General features: G+C 40.4%; 4 protein-coding genes across 5 annotated transcripts; all 4 read left to right on the top strand.

Moving 5' to 3' along the window:
* The first annotated feature begins 65 nt into the window (after positions 1-65).
* LOC104109240 (protein LATERAL BRANCHING OXIDOREDUCTASE 1-like) lies at positions 66-1,869 on the top strand. Its single transcript, XM_009618468.4, has 3 exons — positions 66-679; positions 1,112-1,439; positions 1,525-1,869. Exons 1-3 carry the CDS (start codon positions 201-203, stop codon positions 1,777-1,779), a joined length of 1,062 nt encoding a protein of 353 aa, XP_009616763.1. The 5' UTR covers positions 66-200; the 3' UTR covers positions 1,780-1,869.
* Positions 1,870-7,000: 5,131 nt separating this feature from the next.
* LOC138906853 (uncharacterized) lies at positions 7,001-8,629 on the top strand. Its single transcript, XM_070196559.1, has 3 exons — positions 7,001-7,374; positions 7,897-8,447; positions 8,571-8,629. The coding sequence occupies exons 1-3, from the start codon at positions 7,001-7,003 to the stop codon at positions 8,627-8,629; spliced, it is 984 nt and encodes a 327-aa protein (XP_070052660.1).
* Positions 8,630-9,720: 1,091 nt separating this feature from the next.
* LOC104109241 (methyl jasmonate esterase 1-like) lies at positions 9,721-11,050 on the top strand. The gene is made up of 3 exons (XM_009618469.4): positions 9,721-10,208; positions 10,307-10,438; positions 10,614-11,050. The coding sequence occupies exons 1-3, from the start codon at positions 9,729-9,731 to the stop codon at positions 10,890-10,892; spliced, it is 891 nt and encodes a 296-aa protein (XP_009616764.4). The 5' UTR covers positions 9,721-9,728; the 3' UTR covers positions 10,893-11,050.
* Positions 11,051-11,167: 117 nt separating this feature from the next.
* Positions 11,168-13,203, top strand: LOC104109242 (methyl jasmonate esterase 1-like). Of its 2 annotated transcripts, none has more exons than XM_009618472.4 (3): positions 11,168-12,263; positions 12,348-12,479; positions 12,660-13,203. In XM_009618472.4, exons 1-3 carry the CDS (start codon positions 11,817-11,819, stop codon positions 12,936-12,938), a joined length of 858 nt encoding a protein of 285 aa, XP_009616767.1. In that variant the 5' UTR covers positions 11,168-11,816; the 3' UTR covers positions 12,939-13,203. The 2 variants fall into 2 exon arrangements, with proteins under 2 accessions (XP_009616767.1, XP_009616765.1); XM_009618470.4 differs by having other exon boundaries at positions 12,342-12,479.
* The last annotated feature ends 14,701 nt before the right edge of the window (positions 13,204-27,904 follow it).

The raw sequence follows: 27,904 nt of genomic DNA, 5'->3' as shown, positions 1-27,904 counted from the left end.
ATAAAAAAAATGTAGCAGGTAAGAAATTATATTTAGGACGCGACCCTTCAAGATATAGGCTTCAGTCATTGTTACAACTATAAAACCTCAGCAACCTCAATCTATTGTATGACAAAGTGCTTTCCAGTGTCCAAAATCTATTACACTTCTCTGATTGTGATCCTCAAAGAAAAACTCAGTACCAACCAAATAATTCAGCCATGGGAGAAGTTGACTCAGCTTTCATCCAAGATGTTGAACACAGGCCTAAATTGACCATAACTGAAGCAGAGGGCATTCCAGTGATTGATCTCTTAATACTCAACTCTTCAGATATCTCCACTGAGAAAAATTGCAAGGAATTATCAAGTCTAGTAGCTGAGGTGAAAGATGCATGCAAGAAATGGGGATTCTTCCAAGTGATCAATCATGGGGTGTCCTTAGAGTACAGGGAAAAGATTGAGTTGGGATCAAGAAAGTTCTTTGCTTTGTCTAAAGAGGAAAAGAGAAAAGTGAAGAGAGATGAGCTGAACTCAATGGGATATTATGATACTGAGCTCACCAAAAATGTTAGGGACTGGAAAGAAGTCTTTGATTTTACTGTGGAGAATCCAACTGTTGTACCACTTTCTCATGACCCTGATGACAAGGAGCTCAAGGAGTTGCACAATCAATGGCCTGAGTACCCTCCAGAATTAAGGTACTCAATATTCTTTTTTTAAACGCACAATTTAGTAAAGAGAAAATTTCCAAATTTACCTCTCTAATATACAAAATATCTTAATTTTATCCTTGCTATACTTTGAGGTCATCATATTCTTGCAGTTAGTAAATCGTGTGGTATTTGCCGTTGACTCTTACAGAGCTCCAACATGAAGTATTAAACCATAGTCAAACTTAGAGGGGTAAAATTGTACCTTTTCCCTAAGTATTTTGACCCGTAGAATCTACCCAATCCATGTTGGAGTTTTGTTAGTGTTAAGGGCAAAAACAAGACGATATGAAACGCCAAAAGGTAGGAAGAAGAATAAAATTAAGATATTTCGTATGGTAGAGGGACAAAATTGGAGCATTTTTCTTTAATAAAGCACGAAGCTGAGCAAGATTGATTAATAATTGTCTTTTTTTTCAGGGATGTTTGTGAAAAGTATGTTCAAGAAATGCAAAAGCTGTCTTACAAGTTACTGGAACTGATTTCTCTCAGCTTAGACTTGCCAGCAAAAAGGTTGAATGGGTTCTTTAAAGACCAAACTAGTTTCGTGAGGCTGAATCATTATCCTCCTTGCCCTATCCCTCATTTGGCTTTAGGAGTTGGTAGGCACAAAGATGCTGGTTCACTAACTATTCTGGCTCAAGATGATATAGGAGGGCTTGAAGTGAAGAGAAAAACTGATGGAGAATGGATTAGAGTTAAACCTACTCCTGATGCTTACATTATAAATGTTGGTGACACTATCCAGGTATTCTTATCAAAGAATTCAGTAGGTAAATTGTAGTATTAGTACGTATATATATAATTGGTGTATGATCACAATGCTTGTTCAGGTTTGGAGCAACGATGAATATGAGAGTGTGGAACACCGGGTGGTGGTGAACTCTGAGAGGGAAAGGTTTTCAATTCCATTCTTTCTCAATCCATCACACTATACATGGATAGAACCCTTGGAGAAGCTTGTCAATGCGGAAAACCCTGCAAAGTATAAGGCTTATAACTGGGGAATGTTTTTCACTCATCGGAAGAACAGCAATTTCACCAAGCGTGATGATGAAAACCTTCAAATTCACCATTTTAAGGCTTGAAAAAAAATCAATCTTGTGTATGTCTTATCAAGTAAACGTGTCATGTGATATAAATAACAAAATAATGCAAAGGTCTTTTTTATTTTCTAAGATTGGGGTAACTAATAGATTACCTGTTTTTCATCTGTCTATTTGTAATGAAAACACTGAATCTCCCTCCTATAAGAGTACCCCCAGCTATAACTGATATTAGAGCAACTCTGAGAGAGAGAATTAGAGTAAAATACAAATGTATTTATTTTCATCTCATCTTAGATTCTAAAGGTTGATGTGCATATATCATGGGCAGATGCACTTCTGCAGCCCAAGCCCCATTATCTTTGGCTTAATAATGTCGCGTGAAAGAGAAGAATTGAAGTAAAAACACATTGTGGGTATTTTCATCACACTTTCAAGCTTAATGTGTATATATCATGGCTTCACTTTGGCACAAAATGGACCAACTGGATCAGATATTTTATAAGCACAGCCAGATTTTCAGTGTTTTAATGCGTCACCTGAAGATTTCTTTCCTTCACATAGGGGATTGAGGCAGGGAGACCCGTTATCCCCTTTTTTATTCATCATCGCTGTGCAGAGTTTGAACAACATGCTCCATATAGCCCAGCAAAATAATTGGATCACGGGTTTCAGAAGCTTGGAGATCACCCATTTGCTCTATGCAATGAAGCTATTATTCTCTATGATGCTGAGTTGGATCAAATGAGGATGCTAAGTGTAGCACCCCGAAAAATTTCGAAATACTTAAGCGTTATTAAGAAAGTTGATGTGCGCTAATTATATTATTTTGTGTGCAGACGAGGACTATTAATATGATGGATATCAATTGGATATGATAATAAGTGTACGAGTAATATTATAAGTGATGTGAGGTCTCTAAGGATAGCCCTAAGTCCAAGTCAAGTTGGAAATTACATGATACACTAAAGTTCCAAATGAGTACGCACAAGATCAAACTTTGGACGAACACACACACACACACACACACATATATATATATATATATATATATATATATATATATATAAGGCGTTATGTGATGTAAAACCTATCAAATGAAAGATCGTCGAGTCTAGTTTCTAACGCTTCAAACCGTTTGTCATTTGGACATTCCTACAAGAAGTTATGACCAAATTACCAAAGGCTGGCAGAGGAGTCTGCAGATGCGAAGCATCCGGGGCCGCGTCCAAAAGAATGGCTGGCAGTGAAGTGGTGCCATAGCATCCAAGGCCGCGTCCGAAACCCAGAAATCTGGGCCTATAAATACAAATTCGGGGGAGGAGAGTATTTTGAGTGTTGGAGGTTAGGGTTCCTGAGGTGAAGGGACGATTTTAAGCTCAAATCAAGTCCAATCAACCAAGGTAAGTTGTTAAGGTTGTTTTGGGTTGATTCTTACTCAATATACATGAGTTCTAATATCATTCTTGCGTTCAAATGCTAGATTTCATCATCAAATCCTCAAGAACACTAAAATCACCAAAGTTGCAATTTTTCAAGATTGAGCTACTATAGTTAATGTCAATGCTTCAAACTCGTTTATTATGAGTAGTTAAAAGTATTTGAAGCATTTGTTACAAGTTTTAATGGTCGAAAGATTGGATTATAAAACTCTAGTTCATGGCATGAATAATACTTTTGAGAAAATAAGAGAGAAGATGAATGGTAATCTTGGCAATGAAATTTATGAATACAATGAACCTATGGAATTATTTGTTAGCAAAAGATGGAAGTGATCAACTAAGTAATCACCAGAATTGTATATTTTGCAAGTGTTGATTATGGAAGACGATGAATAGCAACTTAGCGGCAATGGACAATTGATGTAGTATCATTAATGACTTCGAATGGGTATTAAAACATAAGAATGAAGTTGAAAGGTCTATCATGTAAAACTATTTGGCGATTTGAGTTGTTAGAGGCTTGTAGCCAACTTATGAGCCATATATGGATGTTGATCAATATCTTAGGTCATATTTTGATATAATTAGGATATCTAATTGTAGATATCGACTTGTTAGTGATGTTGAGCATTTTAATCAATATTGGAATGATGGATGAAGATTGAAAGCTTGTGAATGTTAATAAAGCGAAAGCGAGGTAAGTTGATTAAAATTTATTCTTCTTAAGGGACTTTCTCTAAGAGCAATATTTCAAGTTAATACTTAAGTTGTTTGCAAATGTACTTTCGTGCTTGTGGGGACAAACAAGTACGAATGTCTTCATGTATTAAAATATTATGTTGCATATGTAGTGTCATGCTGTATTATAAAATTGTATTTTAAATCTTGTTGGCAAAATGACACTCAAGGTAAATGTTATAAGTTTTATGACAACGAGCACGATATATTCGAAGCCAATCTCGGTGAACACAAGTAACTCCCAAAATATTTGATACTTCAAAAATAGATTCGCAAAATAATACTTGTGGTATCTTTTAAAGATTGATGTTAAATTGCTAAACGCTTTAGCGTGTAAAAGGTTATTTATTTAAATTTTTTTCAAATGATTTAAATTTTCGGTAAATGCCATAATTTGATAAAAATAGATCATTTGAAGCTACAATACTATGAATCTATTTTTGAAGTATCAAATATTTTGGGAGTTACTTGTGTTTACTGAGATTAGATTCAGATATATCGTGCTCGTTGTCATGAAACTACACGTGCCGGTGTAGGCGTAGATGGCTACTTTGTGGTATAGACTACGACAGAGTGCTTTCCCTTGAGAGGGTACTATTTTGTGCTATTATTAACATGGTTGAGTCGATTCGTACAGCACTACGATGAGACGACCTGAGCAAGTAGGGTATATGATACTTACCGCTAGGTACATAACCTAGTTGACCTTCTTATGTCGGTGATAGTATAGTACTCCCAGTGAAAGGTAATGATGATTTTCTTATGTTTATGCCTAAGAAGCCGAAAGTGATTTCGATGACTTAAAGCAAATGAAATGATTTTGCATGATTTTTATCCAAAATCTTGGATTGATGTAAATGTTTTAAAGGTTTATATTGTGGGTTATATTTCACTTGGTTGTTATTTAAAATAACAAGGATCATGAATTAATGAAATTTCTTATTATTTTATATCAAATATTAGTGTATTATTTTTATTAAGTTTGTCCCAAGAACTTAAGTTAGAGATAGTCTATGACACTTATTGAGTACCGCTGTGGTGTATTCAGCCCTTAGGGCCTCCCTCTAAGGCCCTGCTTACTTTACATGTTTCAGGATGATGTATGATACGTGACATGCGGTCAGGCTAGGATGACTCTCTTTCCGAGGTATTATGAAGCACCACATTTATTTTGTGGTAGCTATCATGTTCTTTCTTATTTTATTTTGTTGGAATTACTCCAACCGTTGGTTCTATTCTTTGGTATAGAGGCTCCATAGATAGCTGTGAAAGGTTGTAGTAACGGGGTTGTACACGTCATACATGAAAGTATATTTATTTTACTTAGTCTCATTGTTATTATCATGAAATACATCATGTGTGATTTTGAATTGGAAAAATATTTTTATCATTTAACTTGAAAATGTATATGATTTTCAAGGAGCTTCTGCAGTTAAATCGGTTTTCCTGCATATGATTTGGGTGCATCACATGGTTTGATTCGCTCGGGTCGGGTAGTGTACCGGGTGCCAGTCACGTGGTTTTGGATCGTGACACTAAGAGCTATCTTAACAATCTTTGAAGGGATATCAGAGCTTCATATTAACGGGACGAAGAGTCTTATTTACCCAAATAATGACATTTCAATCTTCCTTTAGGAGAATTTCAATCTTTATGAGAACAAACATCAACCTTTGGGTTGGGATAACGTTTTGAAGAGACTTCAAATGATGAGTTGGGATGATAAAATCTATCATCCACGTGAATTATAGCCTGTTTGGCCAAGCTTCGCTTTTCTCAAAAGTGCAATTTGTGTTTGATCAATTAATTTGAAAAATATTTTTCTGATCGGGAGTTGACTTTGATGATATCGAGTTTGGATTATTGTAATTGGGATAGGTTCATTTTATCATTTCGGACAGCCCGTTCTGAAAGCTCTACGGTGAAGAAGACATTGTAAAGGAACTAACTTTGTCACACAAGAATTTTGGATCGGTTACTTCTTACTTGAGTGTTCATTGTAGTATAAGATGAAGACGAGGTGTTATGACCCAGAATAACTCAAAGAGTCATAACGGAACTGATCAGTGGAGGAGTGTCTTTTGTGCCATATCCAATGTTGAAAACTGGTAAAACCTTATCTTTCAAATTCGGCAGGTTATTGGGTTTCCAGATCAGTGACGGATTCTCATCGGAGGATGACGGCGGAGAGGAAGCAACAGGATAAGCTAAGGGAGAGATGGAAGTGATGGAGATTGAGAGTGAAGATAGAGGAGAAGAAATTGAGGGGTTTTACATATTTTTGTCAGAGAAACGACGGAAGGAATTGAGGAAAATTGTACTAGTTTTATTTAACTAAAGTCTTTTTTTTGGTTCAATTTATTTAAAAGGAATTTTTAGAAACCATTATTGTTTAGTGACTATTAACTTCCTATAACTATCATATACTTAATTACTTCCTGTAGCTACCTTTCGGTTATTATGGTAATATATCGATGTATTCGCGCTACTGTATTCATGAATACAGTAGCAAAAATTGGCTAAAAAATAGGGTAGTCCAGTTGTCAGCCGCTGTATTCATATGTATCCGTGCCATGTATTCATGAATACAGTAACGATAATCAACGTAATAGCTGCTAATTTAACGTGATACACTCCTAATATAACTCAACTAAATCAATTATAACACGTAACATTATCAATTCAATTAGTGAGAAGATTTATCTCACACTAAACACAAAAAAATAGAGCATTCTTCAGAGTGTCAGTCGCTTTTTTTTTTTCTAATATAGTTTGTGTTTTTTTTTTCCTGATATTGTTCGAGGTTCTGTTCGGAATTGATACAAGTATCTACAAAAATATTTTGAAATTCGATTTTCTAGATGGCGAGTTTAACAATGCTAATTCGTCATTCTGGTAAGTGGAACATTGGAAATTGTTATGTCGATTATTCGATTGATGAGATATTGATAAAGGAGTAAGCGTCCTACAATGATTTGGTTGCTTCAATTTCGAAGCAACTTGGCATAGATTTGAGCTCCAAGTCAATTAAAATTGAATACAAAGTAGAAAAAAATTGCACGCGTATAGAAATACACAACGACATGGGTTATCGGGTGTATGTAGAGTTAAAAAAGGAGAACAGAGAATTCGGGATGTATCCATTGTGTATAACTACATTGGATAAAGAAATTGTATATGGAGGAAGTTTATTTCAAAGAGACCTAATGCAACTTGACGCAACCAGTGGGGTGAGTAAATTTGATACAGTTGATACACTTGCACTTGCGTCTTTAAACTTAGGTGAACCGATTGAGATTTTCGAACCGGAAAGGGATTTGATTATTTCAAATGCTAATCAAAAAGAGGTGATAGCTGGACAAGTATTTAAGGATAGGGCCACATTGAAGGCGGTGATGGAGCAATATGCAATTGCTGCAAGGTTTCAATTCCGTATTGATAGGTCAAATGCTATCAGGTTTGAGTATTATTACTTACAACTTCTTCACCAATATGTTGTATTCAACCGTGTGTATATGTATTCGTAATAGTTTTATAGTGTATTCATGGTAGTATATTATTATATAACATATATTATGTTGTATTCATAATATATGCTTTCTTTCATGGTATGTTTCTATATCCGTGTTTTTAATTGAATGTGCTGAAATAGTTATAGGTTCGTGAATTATTTATATTAACGTGTTCATAATACATTGTTGTATACAAATGTATTCAATATTTTTTATGGTGTATTCATGTAACATACGTTGTATTTCATTGCATGTTTCTTTCAAAACTTTGTTGAAAAATGAAATTGTTGTGTGTCTTAGGTTAGAAGACACTTAGCCGAACCAACTATAGGTGTACTTCATTTCCTGTTTCTAAAATATTCATAATGTCACGTTTATACAACGATATTTAACATTAATCTGCCGTGATCTGTATATATTTTATCCATACATAACCAATTGTATTTATTACACAAATGTATTTGCAGCTATACCTTGTTATGTATTTTCGAGGATTGTGAATGGAAATTTAAGGCTTCTAGTATTAACAAATCACAAATGTTCAAAGTAAGGGAGTTCAATGATAAGCATACATGTCCGTTGAAGGATAAAAAGTATGAGCAACGTCAAGCAACCAGTAGATTGACTGGGGGAATGATTAGGTCCAAGTTTACTAATCATAAGAGGAAATACACGCCAAAGGATATAATTAATGATGTGAAATCGGACTTTGGTATAGATGTTAGTTACATGTTGGCATGGCGCGCTAGAGAAAAGATAGTGAATTTTCTAAGGGGTGAACCAGCTGATTCATACAATAAATTACCAGGGTACTTATATACACTGGATATGACTTACCCTGGTTCACATATTAGAATGGAAAAATTTCCTAAAAATGAGTTCATATATTTGTATATATCATTGTATGCTTTTATAAAGGGGTTCGATTACTGTAGACCCATCGTCGTTGTGGATGACAGCCACCTAAAATCAGCATACACAGGGACATTCGTCTCGACTAGCACGTTGGATGGTGCAGGTTTGAGTAAGTGTGTTTTTTGCCAATTAAGGAGTGGATGAAAGGGATTTTACTTTTGTATTACAATTGTATGATTTTTGTATGTTATTTGTATTTCATCAATTTTATTGTTTGATTTCTTAGCTACTGCGTCGAGTGCCTCAGCGAGCATTGTGCATGGAAATTTAGGTCTACAAGCCTGAAAAAATTGATCATGTTCAAGGTAAGGGAATTCAACAGTGTACATACATGCTCGTTGATGAATAATATTTATGCTCGTCGGCAAGCATCTGCCAAGGTTGTTGCTACCTGCTACATCGTTTTAGTCCCCCCCCACTCTCTTGCTAATTTTGAACCATAATCAGTTTTTGTTAAGGAATAATTCTTGTGTTTTTTCCCGTGTTTTAAAAGGCGAGATGCAATACCAATACGAGCCTCACATATGGGTAAGCACCACGAATGTTTAAAAGTTTATTATTACTAAATTTACAAAATGGTATAAAATGGAAAAAAAATATGAAAACTATATTATCATAAAAAATAAAATACAATAAAGCGTTGAAATATTTAACATAAATTGTAAACATTCTAGCATAACTATGGACAATAAAGTGTATAAGATATCATGATATGGGATTTACCTACAATGTCCTAACAGCTCAAATATCAAAAGTGAAAGAAGTATTCTCTTCGATGGAAAATGTCAAGTGTACGGTGTACCTCTTGAAAAGTTAATGAATCAAACGGAATTAGTTGTGTCATAAAGTCCGCCAAATGAAGTGGAAGAAATTGAAGGAAAAGATGACATGGTCATGATGTCAAGTCTGGTGATATTTTTGTTCATTTTCTGCACATTGCCCAGAAATATGTTTAATTATAGGATGGAGCTTTTCCATCTTCTGTAAACCATAGAATTAATAACTCTGATAATAGTTGGCACTTCAATATTGCCCTGAACTTTGATGCTAAATGGTTGTACTTTGACTGAAAAATCTCCTTTTTATCCTGCAAACTGCATCATTAACCTTTTCAAAGACTTCTATCTTTATTTGATATTTTGTTAAATTTTCAGTGGAACAGATAATTAGTCTATTTCTATAATCTCTAGCCCGATTAATTTAATTCCTTATTTTCTTCCTCTAGATGATTTGGTGAATGCTTAGACTTGCAAGAAAACACATCCAATATAAAAATGAAATGCCCAATATAGCACCTATAACATGGGGTTACTTCAGCATGAAAGTAAGTTACCAAAAGTCAAACTCCACAAATTATAATATCCCCTTTGTAATGGTTCGTACTATGTGCTCATTTTTCAAAAGAAAGGAAATAAAGATGGAGAAAAGCAAGTTTCTAACAAGTCTAGTTCTAGTACTTGTGTTGTCATATGTGAATGCAACAATATCAGGGCCTAAATGGCCTAAAACGAGCAAGCATTTCGTGCTAGTTCACGGGGCTTGCCATGGAGCCTGGTCTTGGTACAAGATTATGGCGTCGTTAAAAACTTCAGGACATAATGTAACAGCTCTGGACTTAGGTGCTTCAGGGGTCAACCCGAAGCAGGTCCTTGAAATCCCACATTTATCGGATTATTTTAGTCCGCTAATGGAGTTCATGGCTTCTCTTCCCGCAGATGAAAAAGTAATTCTTGTCGGTCATAGCCTTGGTGGATTTGCCATTTCTAAAGCCATGGAAAATTTTCCAGAAAAGATTTCAGTTGCTGTATTTGTCACTGCTCTAATGCCTGGTCCAACTCTCAATGCAACCACCATCTTTACTGAGGTACCATTCCTCCATATTGCCAACTTTATCCATGAGATGATCATCTATTATGTTAGCTTACACTTTCTCATGTTTGAAAATTTTATACTTCATTACAGTCATCCAAGGCAGCAATATCTGCACTTGATAATCGTGTTACATTCGATAATGGACCTATGAATCCTCCAACCACCTTCAGCTTTGGTCCGAAGTACTTGGCGAGTTATCTTTATCCCCTGAGCCCAATTCAGGTAATTAAGCATAACAAAAACAATAAACTGAAATAGCTCAATACTGGTATTCTGATAATGAGAATGGCCCTGAAGTGACTTGTTTCACAACATTAATGTGGAACCTTTTTTTCTTTAATTTTATATTGTGGAACTTATAACTGTGTTTCATTTTTCCCCCCTTTCTTGGTATTAGGACTGGGCACTGGCTACTACAGTAGTAAGGCCATTATATTTATACAGTTCGGATGACATATCAAAGGAGATAGTTCTTTCAAGCAAAAAGTATGGATCAGTTAAGCGAGTGTTCATTGTTTCTGCTGAAGATAAAGTTCTAACGAAAGAATTTCAACAGTTGATGATTGAAAAGAATCCACCAGATGAAGTGGAAGAGATTTCAGGCTCTGATCACATGGCTATGATGTCTAAGCCCCTTCAACTTTTTACTCTTCTTATGCGTATCGCCAACAAATGACAAGCTACCTTGATTACATCTTCATGAATAATGCATAATTGAAATAAAATCAGATTACCCTTGTTCTCACGCGTTAAAATGATGAATCAGTCTTTCGCTCTTTGTGTAAAGATTGTGGACACTGTTGTACATAAGCAAGTTCTTAATTCTTGGGCTTATCACTTGGCATCGGGGGTTCTGTGAAATGGTTCCTTCCTAATTACATCTCCATTACATGACATTGACAAAATAATAAAACTTCTAATAATTCCATCACAAGTTGCAATTGTTTTCATCAGATCATAGATTCCAAAAGTTAATGTACATATATGTCGTGTTTGGGAATACAACTGGAGCCCCAACTTAGTACTTACCTTTGACTTGCCGAGATGTCTAAGGAACAACATGGGATAAATAACCATGTACTCAAGATTATAACACGACCCTTTTTAATGTCAAAATCTTACTTAAATTGGCGGGTCATGGAAAGCTTTGCAGAAAAGATTTCAGTTTTGCTTTTGTTACTGAAATGATGCCTGGTCCAACTCTGAACATTTCATACCCTCACGAAAGTGGTTAAAGTGTCTTTTCTTGAGTCATTCTATTTGCTGAACACACTTGGTTCTAATTTTATTCAAAGAAGGACATTGGAATGATTTGATGAGATTTAGTCAGCAGTTGACTTTGATATTTGTTAACTAACTGTTATTTTATGCAGCTAGAGCCTGAATAACTTACTTGTCTAATTTCTTCCTCTAGTTGACTTGATGAATTATCAAAAGTACAGAAAAGATATTCAATATAAAATGCTCAACAAACAGTACTTGACGTGGGGTTGCTTAAGCAGGGAAGTAAGTTAGAAGGTCAAACACCTCGAGTATCAAGATTGCCTTATAATGGGTCATATATTGTGCTCAGAGTTCAAAAGAAGAGAACAAAAGTTAAATGGAGAAAATCAAGTTTCTAATAAGTTTAGTACTGATACTTTTGTTTCCATGTGTAAATTCAACAACATCAAGGCATAAATGGCCTAAAACTAGCAAGCACTTTGTTCTAGTTCATGGCGCGTGTCATGGAGCCTGGTCTTGGTACAAGATTATGGCGTCGATAAAAACTTCAGGGCATAATGTAACAGCTCTGGACTTGGGTGCTTCAGGGGTCAATCCAAAACAGGTTCTTGAAATCCCACATTTATCGGATTACTTCAGTCCGCTAATGGAGTTCATGGCTTCTCTTCCTGCACATCAGAAAGTGATTCTCGTAGGACATAGCTACGGTGGGTTGGCCATATCTAAAGCCATGGAATGCTTTCCAGAAAAGATTTTAGTTGCTGTATTTGTCACTGCTCATATGCCTGGCCTAACTCTAAATGCAACCACTCTCTTGACCAAGGTATAATTTACCTTCTTTATCTTTGCTATGATCTCTTCTGTCAGCTAACACTTTTTCATGTTTGAAACTATTATCTAGTTACAGTCTTCTAGTGGAATGGTATCTCAACTTGATAATCGTGTAACATACGATAATGGACCCACCAATCCTCCAACGGCCTTCTTCTTCGGTCCAAAGTACTTGGCGAGAAATGCTTATCAGCGGAGCCCAATTCAGGTAAGTATAATAGTGAAATATCTCACCTTTGATATTTTGGTCATGATGTTTGCCCTAATATTGCATGTTTTCGCCAAGTATTATTAGGAGACATCATCTACTTGGAGAATTAGCTCATTTACATTACGATTTATTCATATGGACGCTAAGTTGTGTCTCTTTTTGCTCTTTTGGTGTTAGGATTGGGTGCTTGCTACAACACTAGCAAGGCCACTTTACATATACAGTGAGGAAGACATATCGAAAGAGATGGTTCTTTCAAACAAAAGGTATGGATCAGTTAGGCGAGTGTTCATTGTGGCTGCTGAAGATAAAACTCTACTGAAGGAATTCCAAGAGTGGATGGTTGAAAAGAATCCACCCGACGAAGTGGAAGAAATCCCAGGCTCCGATCACATGGTCATGATGTCTAAGCCCCTTCATCTTTTTAATCTTCTCCTGCGCATTGCACAGAAGTGACAAGCTTCTTGATCCAGCTTGTGATTTCATATTAAAAAATAAAGCATTCTGAAATAAGAAAGGGAGTCTTGGTGTAACTAATAAAGTTGCTACCATGTGACCAGGAGATCACGGTTCGAGCCGTGGAAACAACCTTTTGTAGAAATGCAGGGTAAGGCTGCGTACAATAGACCCTTGTGTTTCAACCCTTCACCGGAGCTTACTGCACCGGGATGCCCTTTAAAAGCATTCTGAAATAAATTATAAAATTGCTCATTTTCACTTGTGCAAAGATTGCTAAATCAGGTCTTCGGAAGATGGAGCCTTTTTTCATTTTGAGTTTTATGGTTGTTTGACCAAAAAGTATAACTTTCGGCTAAACTATTAAATTTATGTAATAACAGGTTAAATCTAGTTAATGATAATGACTCTAGATGCGAATCTTGAAAACATGTGTGAGATGGGACAGATCCAGTGAAGTGTTGACAATGATAAGCACAAAATGTTCATAAAGTACGAGCAATAATGGAGGTGTAACTAGCGATAAATAGCAATAAATTATATTTAAGTAAATAGGAGAAATGATTCGCTCGATAAAGGATGGATTTGACTAATGTTCCTTCTAACAATGATGAATAACAGAAAAATCCAAGATTTGTTCGAACTATTCTCGAATATGGTGGAAAAGTGTGGAATAATATGGGCAAGAATCTTGATAAAAAGGTAATCTTTGTATCTTTATGAGAGAGAGAGAAAGAGAGAGAGAATCTTTTTATAAAGTCTACTCTTATCATAATGAATATTACATGCCCCTCTTCCTTCTCTTTTATCCTTATTTATTTGAGACATATCTCTAGCAAACCCTAATAGTACAAGTGCAGAGAATATTCACTAAAATATTCTCTTTAATATCCTATTTCAAAAACTAGCCGTTACTGCTTTCTCAGCGGTGCTTGACCTCGGTCAATATTGACATCTCGACCACGAATCTCGCGGCTCCCTAGCCGACCTCGCCTGACTCTTTCCTTAATGCTATATTACCCTAAATATTCTAGGGCGAATTTTGTCCTATACAGTTAGTCCCTCCGCTTAGTGAGGCCGGCCTCAGGCGGGCTCGATAAGCGGATATTGTATAATGTGGTTGAATCATTTGGATAACCTGGACGAGCCATGATGATTGGGGCGAGTTGGCAGCGTGTCCCTTTGTGAGCCGTAATTTCTGGGGTTGTAAGTCCCACGAATCAGGATGATGTCATGACGAACAGACGTCATTATGATGTAATTTCCCGATACGTTGCTTCGTTTCACGTGCATTTTTCGATTCAGTCTGCCACTTCGGTTACAGTGCCAGGTGATGATGACTAATTCCTTGGTTTCGATGCTTGAGTTTTTATAAATAGGGGTGTGTGTGTAACGTTTCAATTTTTACGAAATCCTTGCATAGAAGAACTCTGTATCTTCTTCTTCTTCCCCTATTATTGTCTTCTTCTTATCAGAATCCTTAGCCTCCTTCTTCTTCCTCTGTTGTCGTGTACTTTATTATCGGTTTTAGCAATTCTCGTTGCTTCTAACACTTCATTGCTTTAATATCCTCCCTTAACAACATGGCCAATGTACCCTCTGTTTCCGGTATGGAAACTGACCCTGTCCCTTTGGCGGTGCTTATACACCCTCATGCTGATAAGGTCTCTGTCGCCATTGAAGAAGATAATTTTCCTACGATAGAAGAAATAATCCCTCGCAGTGAGAAAGTTAGGTCCGATTTTTCGAAGGCGCCTGAAGGTGAGCCTGAAGTCTCGGAATCAGTGATGGAAGAGGCCGATCTGGCCGAGCTTAGGGCAAAATTCAACATTCCTGCCCATATCGATCTGGTCCCAACAGGACGCAATGTGGTGCAAATTCACCGCCCCGAATATTGCTCGTTCTATGCGTATCCTTTCTAGGTCGGCAATACTCTCCCCCTTCTCCCATTGGTGGAGGAATTTTATTGCTATTACGGTGTTTGCCCGGCCCAACTTTCTCCTTACAATTACAAGGTTATCAAGATGCTCTGAACATTTGCCGAATTGGCCAGAGTCGAGGTCATACTCCGCTATCTGATGCATCTCTTCGCCCCTAGCTTTTATAGGGGGATGATGTTGCATCTTCACTGCCGAGGAGGTAAATTCCTGGTGGTGAAGATGGACGACAAAGCAAATCATCAGTTCTGTCTCAACTACTTTTTCGTCAGAACCGAACACGTAGTGGCCAACGCGAGCGACTTTCCTGAGACTTGTAATCTTGCTCGTAAGTATCCGTTTTTTGTGGAAGGTATTTTATTTGTATGTTTCTAGTCATAGGCTCTAACACTTTGTCTCTTCCTTGTACAGCCAAGGCTACGCCTCCTTCTTTGGTCGGGGACATTTCTGATTGGGTTGGCCGAATTCTGCCTCACTTTGTGGGGATTCGTGAGTGGCCGAGCTTTCTCAAGAGGTTCGGGCCTGCTTCTTCCCTGGCCGGTGAGTTTGTCGATTATATATTATTTTTTTTGTCTTCTGTTTTGACCGCATGGTCGCTTGCACGTTATAGCTTATTACTGGTGGTGACAACCTACGTTCATTCTTTTTCAGTTTTAGGAACTTCGAAGAGGCCGAGTACTCCTCCTCCTGTGTTTCGTAAGAGGAAAGCTGCTTCTTCGGAGTTTATTCCTGCTGTGACCACGGCTAGGCCAAGTCGTTCATCTTCTTCTGTTCGTTCTTCTACCGCGGCCAGGTCTACTCGTTCGTCGGCCATACCTACTACTACTTTCGTGCCAGCTTCTTCTGTGCCCACAGATATATCGTTAACGGAGCTTCCGGCTTCCCTTTTGCTTCATCTAGTAGAAATGGAAGAGGAATCATCGTCGAGTGATGGGAATTTGGTTCCCCGTAACGGTGGATGTCGGTGATGGGTAACCTGATGACGATGGTGATGGTGAAGGGGCAGATGGGGATGGCCTAGGCGATTAGGCCGATGGCACTGTTGGGCCAGGCGGCGATTAGTAGCTTTTCTTTTCCTTCTTTTGTTTTGCTGCAGACTTGTGCATTTTTTGGTAGGAGTCTTCTCGAGCCTTTGTAAAATATATTCTGAGTATGAAATACTAGCTTTGTTATTATTACTTGATTATTTTTTCTTTTGTTCGAGTTTGTATGCTTTTTGATTTTGCTGCTTGGTTGCCTTGGTTTTCTTAGTCATAATAACTTAGCTCGAGTGGGGTTGAGCGAGGTCGGAACAAACTTTGGTTTAATCATAGCCGGGGGCCAGTAGATGTTAGTTTGAACTAGGTCGTACATATCGTATGTTTATTTATGGCCGAGGGCCAAATAGGTGTTGATTCGAACAAGGTCGAATGTAACCTATACTTAGTTATAGCCGAGGGCTGACTAGGTGTTGATTCGAACGAGGTCGAATATAACCTATGCTTAGTTCTGGCCAAGGGCCGATTAGGTGTTGATTCGAACGAGGTCGAATATAACCTATACTTAGTTATAGCCAAGGGCCGACTAGGTGTTGATTCGAATGAGGTCGGATATAACCTATGCTTAGTTATGGCCAAGGGCCGATTAGGTGTTGATTCGAACGAGGTCGAATATAACCTACGCTTAGTTATGGCCAAGGGCCGATTAGGTGTTGATTCGAACAAGGTTGAATATAACCTATGCTTAGTTATAGCCAAGGGCTGATTATGTGTTGATTCGAACGAGGTCGAATATAACCTATGCTTAGAGAGAATAGAAATAAACTTCATGTATTTGTGCTTTGTTCATACACTTGGAGAAATTTACATATTTTTCGGGCGCTGGCTGGCATTTCTGTCCAGTCCCAGTCTATCTAGTCCCTTCATTGGTCGACCTGGAAAAGTACTGAGAGGTCGATCAATGAACTAGCCGTCTAGTGCCTTCGTCTGTGCGCACTTCAATCCTGAAGTGTCCGCTTCACCGCCTCGTTAAAAACCTCCTCGAGAAAACCCAATATGGACAAAACTCAAGCGAGGGAAAAAGAGAACAATTTTGGGGACACCATCTTTTAAAATTTGAAGTACTTGAGGTGTGTAATATTCTAGTTATTTTGTAGTTGCTTTCCTTCCATTGTTTCTAGTTGGAATCACCCTTTATTTTTTGTTGTCATGATTTTGTAGGGGCCGTCCCAGTTTGTTCCTAGTTTTTCTTCCCGCGGGTCTTTGCTTGCTTGTGTTTTGGCTTTAAGCACGTAGTCCCCGACTCTGAGTGGCCTTATTTTTGCCTTTTTGTTATAATAGTGTTCTGCTTGTTGCTTTTGGGCGACAATTTTTACGTAGGCCATATCTCTTCTTTCCTCGACTTCGTCGAGCTCCTGCATTCTGCTGTCATCGTTCTAGGGTCCACTTTTGCGTGAGTATCTTAGGTTGGGCTCCCTGACCTCGATCGGTATTACTGCATCAGTCCCATAGACTAACGAGTATGGCATTTCTCCTATGCTCATCTTTGGCATTGTTCGGTAGGCCCAAAGTACTTCTGTTAATATTTTCGGCCACAACCCTTTGTGTCTTCGAGTTTCTTCTTCATGATGTTCAGTATTGACTTGTTGGAGGATTCCGCTTTCCCGTTGCCCGCGAGGTGGTAGGGCATTGAGAGTATTCTTTTGAAGTGCCATTTTTTTTTATAAAAGTCAACGACCTTTTCCCCCCAAATTGTGTCCGTTGTCGCAGCTGATCTCTTTGGGGAGACCGAAATGGCATATGATGTTTTTCCATATGAAGGCGATCATTTCCTGTTCGCGTATTTGGGCTAATTCTCCTTCTTCTTCCCATTTAGAAAAATAGTCAGTTAAAACCAAAAACAATTGCACGTTACCTCGTCCTGTGGGGAGGGCGCCCACGATGTCCATTCCCCATTTGATGAACGGTCAAGGGGAAGTCACTGAGTGTAGGTGTTCGCCTTCTTGGTGAATCATCGGGGCATACTTCTGGCATTGCTCGTATTTTTTCACAAAATCCGTGGCCTCGTTTTTCATGGTGGGCCAGTATTATCCTGCCCGTATGAGGCATCTGACCAAAGCTGGATTGCCAGAGTAGGCTCCACAGTGGCCTTCGTGTACTTCTTCAAGGATGCGCTGCGTCTGACTTGGGCCTAAACATTTTGCCAGAGGGCTGCCGTACATTCTTTTGTACAGGTCGTTATGAACGATGTTGTATCTGGCTATTTACATTCGCAACTTTTTGTCCTCTTTTTTATCATCTAGGAGTGCGCCATCCTGCAAATATGCAATAATACGGTTGTGCCTGTCCCAAGTCAGGTTTATGGTTCTTACCTCAATTTGATCTATCGATGAGTTGAGGAGGTGGACCATATTTCTTTCTCCGGTTGTAATGTTTTTGGTGATTGCGGCTAATTTGGCAAGACCGTCCGCCTCGATATTCTGTGCTCGGGGGATCTGGTCGAGTTGACATTCGTCGAACTCGAGTAGCAGCTTGCAGATTTCTATTTGGTACTTTTGTAACGTTTGTTCCTTGATTTGGAAAATACCTGTGATTTGGTTGACCACAAGTTAAGAATCGCAACACAATCTTAGCCGTTTCACCCCGTATTTGAGTGCTAGTCTTAGTCCTATAATTACGGCCTCATACTCGGGCTCATTGTTAGTCATGTCCGGACATCTTATGGACAAGCAAATTACTTCACCTGTTGGAACTTCGAGTACAAATCACAGCCCAGATCCTAACGCGTTAGACGCGCCATCAGTGTATAGGACTCAGAGGTCTTGTGTTTGTGGAGAAGTGTGGACGGCTTCTTTTTCGACTTCGGGCATTATTTATGCACGAAAGTCGACGACGAAGTCTACGAGGACCTATGACTTTATTGCTGTTTGCGACCGAGTTGTGATATCGTGCTAGCACAATTCGATAGCCCATTTGGCCAGCCTGTCCGATAACTCGGGTTTATAAAAAATGCTTCTTAAGGGGAAAGTCGTGACGACCGAGATGGGGTGGCATTGGAAATATGGTCTAAGCTTTCGTAAAGCTACGACTAAGGCCAAAGCCAGTTTTTCGAGATGGGGGTATCTTGTCTCAGCGTCGACTAGTGTTTTGCTAATGTAATAGATTGGGGATTGCGTACCTTTATTTTCTCATACTAGTACCACGCTTACATCTACTTCGGACATAGCGAGATAGACGAGGAGGGGCTGTCCCGGTTCTGGTTTTGAAAGCAACGGTGGCGATGACAAGTACACCTTTAACTCCTTCAGGGCTTGGACGCACTCATGTGTCCATTGGAGTCCGTTATCCTTATTGAGTACGCGTGAAGAACTTATGGCACCTATCGGAGGTTCGTGAAATGAACCTTAAAAGGGCAGCGATACGGCCAGTCAACCTCTGAATCCGTTTTTTGGTGGTCAAGCGCTCTAGTATCCCTTCTATGGCCTTGATTTGGTCGGCGTTGACCTCGATACCTCGCTGCGACACTAGGAAACCCAAGAATGTTCCGGAGGCCACGCCGAATGCATATTTTTCGGGGTTTAGTTTCATGCCGTATTGTCTGAGTATGCCAAAGGCTTCTCTCAAGTGGTCGATGTGATCTTCTTTCCTTTTGGACTTGACCATGATGTCGTCTATGTAGACTTTCATCATTTTACCGAGTTGGTCTTTGAACATCTTCGTCATCAACCTTTGATAAGTTCCCCCTTCATTTTTCAGTCCGAAGGGCATGACCCTGTAGCAGTACGTCCCCTAGTAGGTGATTAAGGTGATTGTTTCCTGATCCTCTTCATCCATGAGGATCTTCTTATAGCCTGAGTAAGCATCCAAGAAGCTTAGTAGCTCGTGCCTGGCCGTTGCGTCGATGAGTTGGTCGATATGGGGTAATGAAAATGAATCCTTGGGGCAAGCTTTGTTCAGGTCAGTGAAATCTACGCACATCCGCCATTTGTCGTTCTTTTTGTTTTTTTACCATGACTATGTTGGAGACCCATTGGGGGTACTTCGACTCCCTGACGGAGCCGTTTTCAATAATTTTTCCACTTCTTCGTGTACTGCATCATTGATTGCAGAATTGAACTTATGCCTAACCTGCCGCACCGGGGGGTGGAATGGATCGATATTCAATTTATGTGTGGCGATCTCCTTTGGGATACCTGTCATATCTACATGGCTAAAAGCAAACAAGTCCGCGTTAACAGTTAAAAATTCACGAAACTTATCCGATTCCTGAAGTTTGCAGCCGATGTAAGCTTTCTTGTTGTGGTCGTGGCTGTCTAACTGAACGAGGTCGAGGTCCTCTATGGTCGATCCTGCGGCCTCGACCATATCGGGGTATCTGATGATGTCCTTGTTGTCGTCGCACATTGACTTCGACCCTGTTGATTGTTATGCCTCTTTTTCTTTATCCTTTATTTGTTGGGTGGCCGCACAGTCTAAGGTGATGCGGTAGCATATCTGGGACGTGCGTTGCACCCCTCATATACTGAATATTCCCCATGGAGTTGGGAATTTGATGACTTTGTACAAGCTGGGGGGGGATAACTCTCATGGTGTGTATCCATGTTTGCCCTATTATGGCGTTGTATGTTGTGTCCTGGTCCATGATATGGAATGTCGTTTCCAGAGTGACGCCATCTTCTAGGACATGGAGTGTGATCTCGTCGGATATTCACTCAACTACATTGTTAAAACCTGCTAGTGTGATGCTGTGCGACACTATCTTGTCCTCGAGTTTCATTTGTGCAAGTACTCGAGGATGGATAATGCATGCTCCGCTCCCATCGTCTACCATAATCCATCTTACATCGATATCTAAAATTCTTAAAGTGATAACAAGAGCATCATAGTGAGGTAAAGCCAAACCGTTAGTATATGACTTATCAAAGATGATACTTTCTTTGAGTTCATCATACCGTTCGTGGGTAATTGACCGTTTGAGCTTGTGGGTTGTGGTGAACTTCACACTGTTGATGGAAGCGTCATCCCTGCCACCGATGATCATGTGGATGGTGCAGGCCGACGAGGGTGATTTCGGCAGCCTTTGATGTTGTTCACGTTCTCTGGCAAAGTTGGTCCTTCCCCGATCGCTCATCAATTCTTTGAGGTATCCCTATCGTAGCATGTTTACGACCTCCTGTCTTAGGGCGATGCAATCTTCGGTTTTGTGTCCTTGCTCTTGATGGAACTTGTAGAGAGCATTTGATTTTCTGGTATTCGGGTCTGACCTCATCTTTTGTGGCTACTTCACCTTTGGTCCGAGCTTCTCCAAGGCATAGACTATCTCTATAGGTGACACACAAAAATTGTGAGCGGATAGTAAATGGGGCATACCTCTCTCATTCCGGTGAGTCCCTGTTCTTGATCGGGGTAGGCCCTCTTCATAGAGGGATGATGACGCAATGGTGGTTCTGACATATGGTAGATGACGTTCCCGGTTGGGTCGTGAGGCCACAGGATCTCTTCTGGTATCATTTCTTCAACTTTTCCTAGATTCTGCTTACACCAAGGTCAGTCAATGGGTCGGCCCACTGAGGTCGTCCTCGTCTGCTCGGACTTCGGCGCAATATGCGTTATGTATTTCTTCCTAAGTCGTTGGGGGGTACTACATAAGCTGACTTAATAACTTTCTTGTTGCCCTTGAACCATTTCTGCTCAGGCCGTTTTGATAAGCTACTACCGCCATTCCTTCTGATACATTTGGCGAGGTCATTCTTACTTGGTTAAAACGGGCGAGGAAGTCCGTCAGCCCCTCTCCCGAAGACTATTTAATAACAAAGATGTCGTTTACTCTTCCCTCGGCCTTCTCACCCCCAACATGGGCCGTTACAAACTTATCGGCCATTTCTTCAAAGGTTTCAATGGAACATGTAGGCAGTTGTGAATACCAGGTTAACGCGCCTCCCGTGAGGGTCTCGCTGAATTTCTTTAGCTTAATGGAGGATACTTGTTCCTTGGCGAGATCAATGCCTTTCACGCCGATGATGTAGTGAGTCACATGATCTTCGGGGTCGGTAGTACCATCGTATATTTTCAGATAGGGCGGCATTTTAAAGGTCTTTGGTATGGCATGTGGGGCGGCACTGTCACTGTACGACTGCTAGATGAACCGACCAACATCTCTCTTCGGCAAGAGCTTAGGAGCGCCCAGTATTTTATCGAACCTTTCTTGGTGTTCTCTCATTTGGTCCCTAAGTACCTTGTTCTCATTTTCCATTTCCTCTATCCTTTTCAGAATGGCCGTGAGAGCGTCGTCACTTCCATTGCTAACAACATTGTGAGTAATACCTGTCATTGCGGGAGGAGGAGGAAGTTGATCATGTTGCTCGTCCACTGGTGGTATAACACAAGTTCTTGCGTTTTCTGTGGCCGTAACCCGAACGGGCTTATGGAGAATGCTGGTTAGTGTGTCATTTAGTTAGGGCTCGGGGATCTTCTTTATTGCTGGCGGCACCTCCTCTACCACGGATGTGGAGGCCGTCTTACCAAGAGCTTTTGTGATGCTGTAGCGGGGAGGGGGTGACCCACCTCGCCTGGGGGAGGCATTGGGCGTTGTGTCCTCGTCCACTGCTTCAGAGCTCTCATGGATGATGTTCATGAGGTTGGTTGGGAGGTCACTCATTATTCTCGTTATTTCTTCTCTGTTACCTGCCATATTAGATCTATGTATGCAGAGAGAAAAAGGTTCTTGTTCTTGTTTTTTTCTTTTTTACGTTAGTAACCAGTGTCAGTTGTAGATCTAGAAGAAACTAAAAGAGTTAATTAGATAATCCCCACAAACGACGCCAAATTATTTGGACAAAAAGTATAACTTTCGGCTAAACTATTAAATTTATTTAATAACGGGTTAAATCTAGTTAATAATAATGACTCTAGATGTGAATCTTGAAAACGTGTGTGAGATGGAACAGATCCAGTAAACTGTTGACAATGATAAGCATAAAATGTTCATAAAGTACGAGCAATAATGGAGGTGTAACTAGCGATAAATAGCAATAAATTACATTTAAGTAAATATTAGAAATGATTCGCCCGATAAAGGATGGATTTGACTAATGTTCCTCCTGACAATGATGAATGGCAGAAAAATCCAAGATTTGTTCGAACTATTCTCGAATATGGTGGAAAAGTGTGGAATAATATGGGCCAAAATCTTGATAAAAAGGTAGTCTTTGTATCTTTATGAGAGAGAGAGAAAGAGAGAGAGAATCTTTTTATAAAGTCTGCTCTTATCACAATGAATATTACATGCCCCTCTTCCTTCTCTTTTATCCTTATTTATTTGAGACATATCTCTAGCAAACCCTAATAGTACAAGTGCAGAGAATATTCACTAAAATATTCTCTTTAATATCCTATTTCAAAAACTAGCCGTTACTGCTTTCTCAGCGGTGCTTGACCTCGGTCAATGTTGACATCTCGACCACGAATCTCGCTGCTTCCTAGATGACCTCGGCTGACTCTTTCCTTAATGCTATATTACCCTAAATATTCTAGGGCGAATTTTGTCCTATACATTTAGTCCCTCCGCTTAGTGAGGTTGGCCTCAGGCGGGCTCAATGAGCGGATATTGTATAATGTAGTTGAATCATTTGGATGACCTGGACGAGCCGTGATGATTGGGGCGAGGTAGCAGCGTTTCCCTTTGTGAGCCGTAATTTTTGGGGTTGTAAGTCCCACGAATCAGGATGACGTCATGACGAACAGACGTCATTATGACATGATTTCCTGATACATTGCTTCGTTTCACGTGCATTTTCTGATTCAGTCTGCCACTTCGGTTACAGTGCCAGGTGATGATGACTAATTCCTTGGTTTCGATGCTTGAGTTTTTATAAATAGGGGTGTGTGTGTAACGTTTCAATTTTTCCGAAACCCTTGCATAGAAGAACTCTGTATCTTCTTCTTCTTCCCCTATTATTGTCTTCTTCTTATCAGAATCCTTAGCCTCCTTCTTCTTCCTCTGTTGTCGTGTACTTTATTACCGGTTTTAGCGATTCTCGTTGCTTCTAACACTTCATTGCTTTAATATCCTCCCTTAACAACATGGCTAATGTACCCTCTGTTTCCGGTATGGAAACTGACCCTGTCCCTTTGGCGGTGCTTATACACCCTCATGCTGATAAGGTCTCTGTCGCCATTGAAGAAGATAATTTTCCTACGATAGAAGAAATAATCCCTCGTAGTGAGAAAGTTAGGTCCGATTTTTCGAAGGCGCCTGAAGGTGAGCCTGAAGTCTCGGAATCAGTGATGGAAGAGGCCGATCTGGCCGAGCTTAGTACAAAATTCAACATTCCTGCCCATATCGATCTGGTCCCAGCAGGACGCGATGTGGTGCAAATTCACCGCCCCGGATATTGCTCGTTCTATGCGTATACTTTCTAGGTCGGCAATAATCTCTCCCTTCTCCCATTGGTGGAGGAATTTTATCGCTATTACGGTGTTTGCCCGACCCAACTTTCTCCTTACAATTACAAGCTTATCAGGATGCTCTAAAATTTTTTCGAATTGGCCAGAGTCGAGGTCACACTCCGCCATCTGATGCATCTCTTTGCCCCTAACTTTTATAGGGGGACGATATTGCATCTTCACCGCCGAGGAGGTAAATGTCTGGTGGTGAAGATGGACGACAAAGCGAATCGTCAGTTCTGTCTCAACTACTTTTTCGTCAGAACCGAACACGTGGTGGCCAACACGAGCGACTTTCCTGAGATTTGTAATCTTGCTCGTAAGTATCCGTTTTTTGTGGAAGGTATTTTATTTGTCTGTTTCTAGTCGTAGGCTCTAACACTTTGTCTCTTCCCTGTACAGCCAAGGCTACGCCTCCTTCTTTGGTCAGGGACATTTCTGATTGGGTTGGCTGAATTCTGCCTCACTTTGTGGGGATTCGTGAGTGGCCGAGCTTTCTCAAGGGGTTCGGGCCTGCTTCTTCCCTGGCCGGTGAGTTTGTCGATTATATATTATTTTTTTTGTCTTCTGTTTTGACCGCATGGTCGCTTGCACGTTATAGCTTATTACTGGTGGTGATAACTTATATTCATTTTTTTTCAGTTTGAGGATCTTCGAGGAGGCTGAGTACTCCTTCTCCTGCGTTTCATAAGAGGAAAGCTGCTTCTTCGGAGTTTGTTCCTGCTATGACCACGGCTAGGCCAAGTCGTTCATCTTCTTCTGTTCGTTTTTCTGCCGCGGCCAGGTCTACTCGTTCGTCGGCCATACCTACTGCTACTTCCGTGCCAGCTTGTTCTGCGCCCACGGATATATCATTAACGGAGCTTCCGGCTTCCCCTTTGCTTCATCTAGTGGACATGGAAGAGGAATCATCACCAAGTGATGGGAATTTGGTTCCCCGTAACGGTGGATGTCGGTGATGGGTAACCTGATGGCGATGGTAATGGTGAAGGGGCAGATGGGGATGGCCTAGGCGATCAGGCCGATGGCGCTGTTGGGCCAAGCGCCGACTAGGTGTTTATTCGAATGAGGTCAGATATAACCTATGCTTAGTTATGGCCAAGGGCCGATTAGGTGTTGATTCGAACTAGGTCGAATATAACCTACGCTTAGTTATGGCCAAGGGCCGATTAGGTGTTGATTCGAACAAGGTTGAATATAACCTATGCTTAGTTATAGCCAAGGGCTGATTATGTGTTGATTCGAACGAGGTCGAATATAACCTATGCTTGGAGAGAATAGAAATAAACTTCATGTATTTGTGCTTTGTTCATACATTTGGAGAATTTTACATATTTTTCGGGCGCTGGCTGGCATTTCTGTCCAGTCCCAGTCTATCTAGTCCATTCATTGGTCGACCTAGAAAAGTATTGAGAGGTCGAGCAATGAACTAGCCGTCCAGTGCCTTCGTCTGTGCGCACTTCAATCCTGAAGTGTCCCCTTCACCGCCTCGTTAAAAACCTCCTCGAGAAAATCCAATATGGACAAAACTCAAACGAGGGAAAAAGAGTACAATTTTGGGGACACCATCTTTTAAAAGTTGAAGTACTTGAGGTGTGTAATATTCTAGTTGTTTGGTAGTCGTTTTCCTTCCATTGTTTCTAGTTGGAATCACCCTTTGTTTTCTGTTGCCGTAATTTTGTAGGGTCCGTCCCAGTTTGTTCCTAGTTTTCCTTCCCGCGGGTCTTTGCTTGCTTGTGTTTTGGCTTTAAGCACGTAGTCCCCAACTCTGAGTGGCCTTATTTTTGCCTTTTTGTTATAATAGCGTTCTGCTTGTTGCTTTTGGGCGACAATTTTTACGTAGGCCATATCTCTTCGTTCCTCGACTTCGTCGAGCTCCTGCATTCTGCTGTCATCATTCTAGGGTCCACTTTTGCGTGAGTATCTTAGGTTGGGCTTCCCGACCTCGACCGGTATTACTGCATCAGTCCCATAGACTAACGAGTATGGCGTTTCTCCTGTGCTCGTCTTTGGCGTTGTTCGGTAGGCCCAAAGTACTTCTATTAATATTTTCGGCCACAACCCTTTGTGTCTTCGAGTTTCTTTTTCATAATGTTCAGTATTGACTTGTTGGAGGATTCCGCTTGCCCGTTTCCCGCGGGGTAGTAGGGCATTGAGAATATTCTTTTGAAGTGCCATTTTTTATAAAAGTCAATGATCTTTTCCCCCCAAATTGTGTCCGTTGTCGCAGCTGATCTCTTTGGGGAGACCGAAATGGCGTATGATGTTTTTCCGTGTGAACGCAATCATTTCCTGTTCGCGTATTTGGGCGAATGCTCCTTCTTCTTCCCATTTAGAGAAATAGTCAGTTAAAACCAAAAGAAATCGCACGTTACCTTGTCCTGCCGGGAGGGCGCCCACGATGTCCATTCCCCATTTGATGAACGGTCAAGGGGAAGTCACTGAGTGTAGGTGTTCGCCTTCTTGGTGAATCATTAGGGCATACTTCTGGCATTGCTCATATTGTTTCACAAAATCCGTGGCCTCTTTTTTCATAGTGGGCCAGTAATATCCTGCCCGTATGAGGCATCTAACCATAGCTCGATTGCCGGAGTGGGCTCCAAAGTGGCCTTCGTGTACTTCTTCAAGGATGCGCTGCGTCTGACTTGGGCCTAAACATTTCGCCAGAGGGCTGCCGTATGTTCTCTTGTACAAGTCGTTATGAACGATGTTGTATCTGTCTACTTGCATTCACAACTTCTTGGCCTCTTTTTTATCATCTGGGAGTGCGCCATCCTGGAAATATGCAATAATACGGCTGTGTGAGTCCCAAGTCAGGTTTATGGTTCTTATCTCAATTTGATCTATCAATGAGTTGAGGAGGTGGACCATATTTCTTTCTCCGGTTGTAATGTTTTTGTGATTGTGGATAATTTGACGAGACCATCTGCCTCGGTATTCTGTGCTCGGGGGATCTAGTCGAGTTGACATTCGTCGAACTCGAGTAGCAGCTTGCAGATTTCGGTTTGGTACTTTTGTAACCTTTGTTCCTTGATTTGGAAAATCCCTATGATTTGGTTGACCACAAGCTAAGAATCGCAACCCAGTCTTAGCCGTTTCGCCCCGTATTTGAGTGCTAGTCTTAGTCCTGTAATTACGGCCTCATACTCGGGCTCATTGTTAGTTATGTCCGGGCATCTTATGGACTAGCGAATTACTTCACCTGTTGGAACTTCGAGTACGAGTCCCGGCCCAGACCCTAACTCGTTAGACGTGCCATCAGTGTACAGGACTCAAAGGTCTTGTGCTTGGGGAGAAGCGTGGACGACTTCTTTTTCGACTTTGAGCATTATTTTTGCACAGAAGTCGACGATGAAGTCTACGAGGACCTATGACTTTATCGCTGTTTGTGGCCGATATGTGATATCGTGCTAGCACAATTCGATAGCCCATTTGGCCAGCTTGCCCGATAACTCGGGTTTATAAAAAATGCTTCTTAAGGGGAAAGTCGTGACGACCGAGATGGGATGGCATTGGAAATATGGTCTAAGCTTTCGTGAAGCTACGACTAAGGCCAAAGCCAGTTTTTCAAGATGGGGGTATCTTGTCTCAACGTCGACTAGTGTTT

Source organism: Nicotiana tomentosiformis, chromosome 1 (assembly GCF_000390325.3).
Source record: "Nicotiana tomentosiformis chromosome 1, ASM39032v3, whole genome shotgun sequence".
In the NCBI taxonomy this organism is placed as follows: domain Eukaryota; kingdom Viridiplantae; phylum Streptophyta; class Magnoliopsida; order Solanales; family Solanaceae; genus Nicotiana; species Nicotiana tomentosiformis.
The sequence above is the reverse complement of the archived record's forward strand: the minus strand, read 5'-3'. Positions and strand labels throughout refer to the sequence as shown.

Excerpts from the sequence above, each read along its gene's own strand:
- LOC104109240 (XM_009618468.4), top strand. The coding sequence starts at position 201 with ATGGGAGAAGTTGACTCAGCTTTCATCCAAGATGTTGAACACAGGCCT. Across the intron at positions 680-1,111 it reads GAGTACCCTCCAGAATTAAG|GGATGTTTGTGAAAAGTATG; the intron begins GTACTCAATATT and ends CTTTTTTTTCAG. Across the intron at positions 1,440-1,524 it reads ATGTTGGTGACACTATCCAG|GTTTGGAGCAACGATGAATA; the intron begins GTATTCTTATCA and ends ATGCTTGTTCAG.
- LOC104109242 (XM_009618470.4), top strand. The coding sequence starts at position 11,817 with ATGGAGAAAATCAAGTTTCTAATAAGTTTAGTACTGATACTTTTGTTT. Across the intron at positions 12,264-12,341 it reads CAACCACTCTCTTGACCAAG|TTACAGTCTTCTAGTGGAAT; the intron begins GTATAATTTACC and ends ACTATTATCTAG. Across the intron at positions 12,480-12,659 it reads ATCAGCGGAGCCCAATTCAG|GATTGGGTGCTTGCTACAAC; the intron begins GTAAGTATAATA and ends TTTTGGTGTTAG.
- LOC104109241 (XM_009618469.4), top strand. The coding sequence starts at position 9,729 with ATGTGCTCATTTTTCAAAAGAAAGGAAATAAAGATGGAGAAAAGCAAG. Across the intron at positions 10,209-10,306 it reads CAACCACCATCTTTACTGAG|TCATCCAAGGCAGCAATATC; the intron begins GTACCATTCCTC and ends ACTTCATTACAG. Across the intron at positions 10,439-10,613 it reads ATCCCCTGAGCCCAATTCAG|GACTGGGCACTGGCTACTAC; the intron begins GTAATTAAGCAT and ends TCTTGGTATTAG.
- LOC138906853 (XM_070196559.1), top strand. The coding sequence starts at position 7,001 with ATGGGTTATCGGGTGTATGTAGAGTTAAAAAAGGAGAACAGAGAATTC. Across the intron at positions 7,375-7,896 it reads GATAGGTCAAATGCTATCAG|CTATACCTTGTTATGTATTT; the intron begins GTTTGAGTATTA and ends ATGTATTTGCAG. Across the intron at positions 8,448-8,570 it reads TAGCACGTTGGATGGTGCAG|CTACTGCGTCGAGTGCCTCA; the intron begins GTTTGAGTAAGT and ends TTGATTTCTTAG.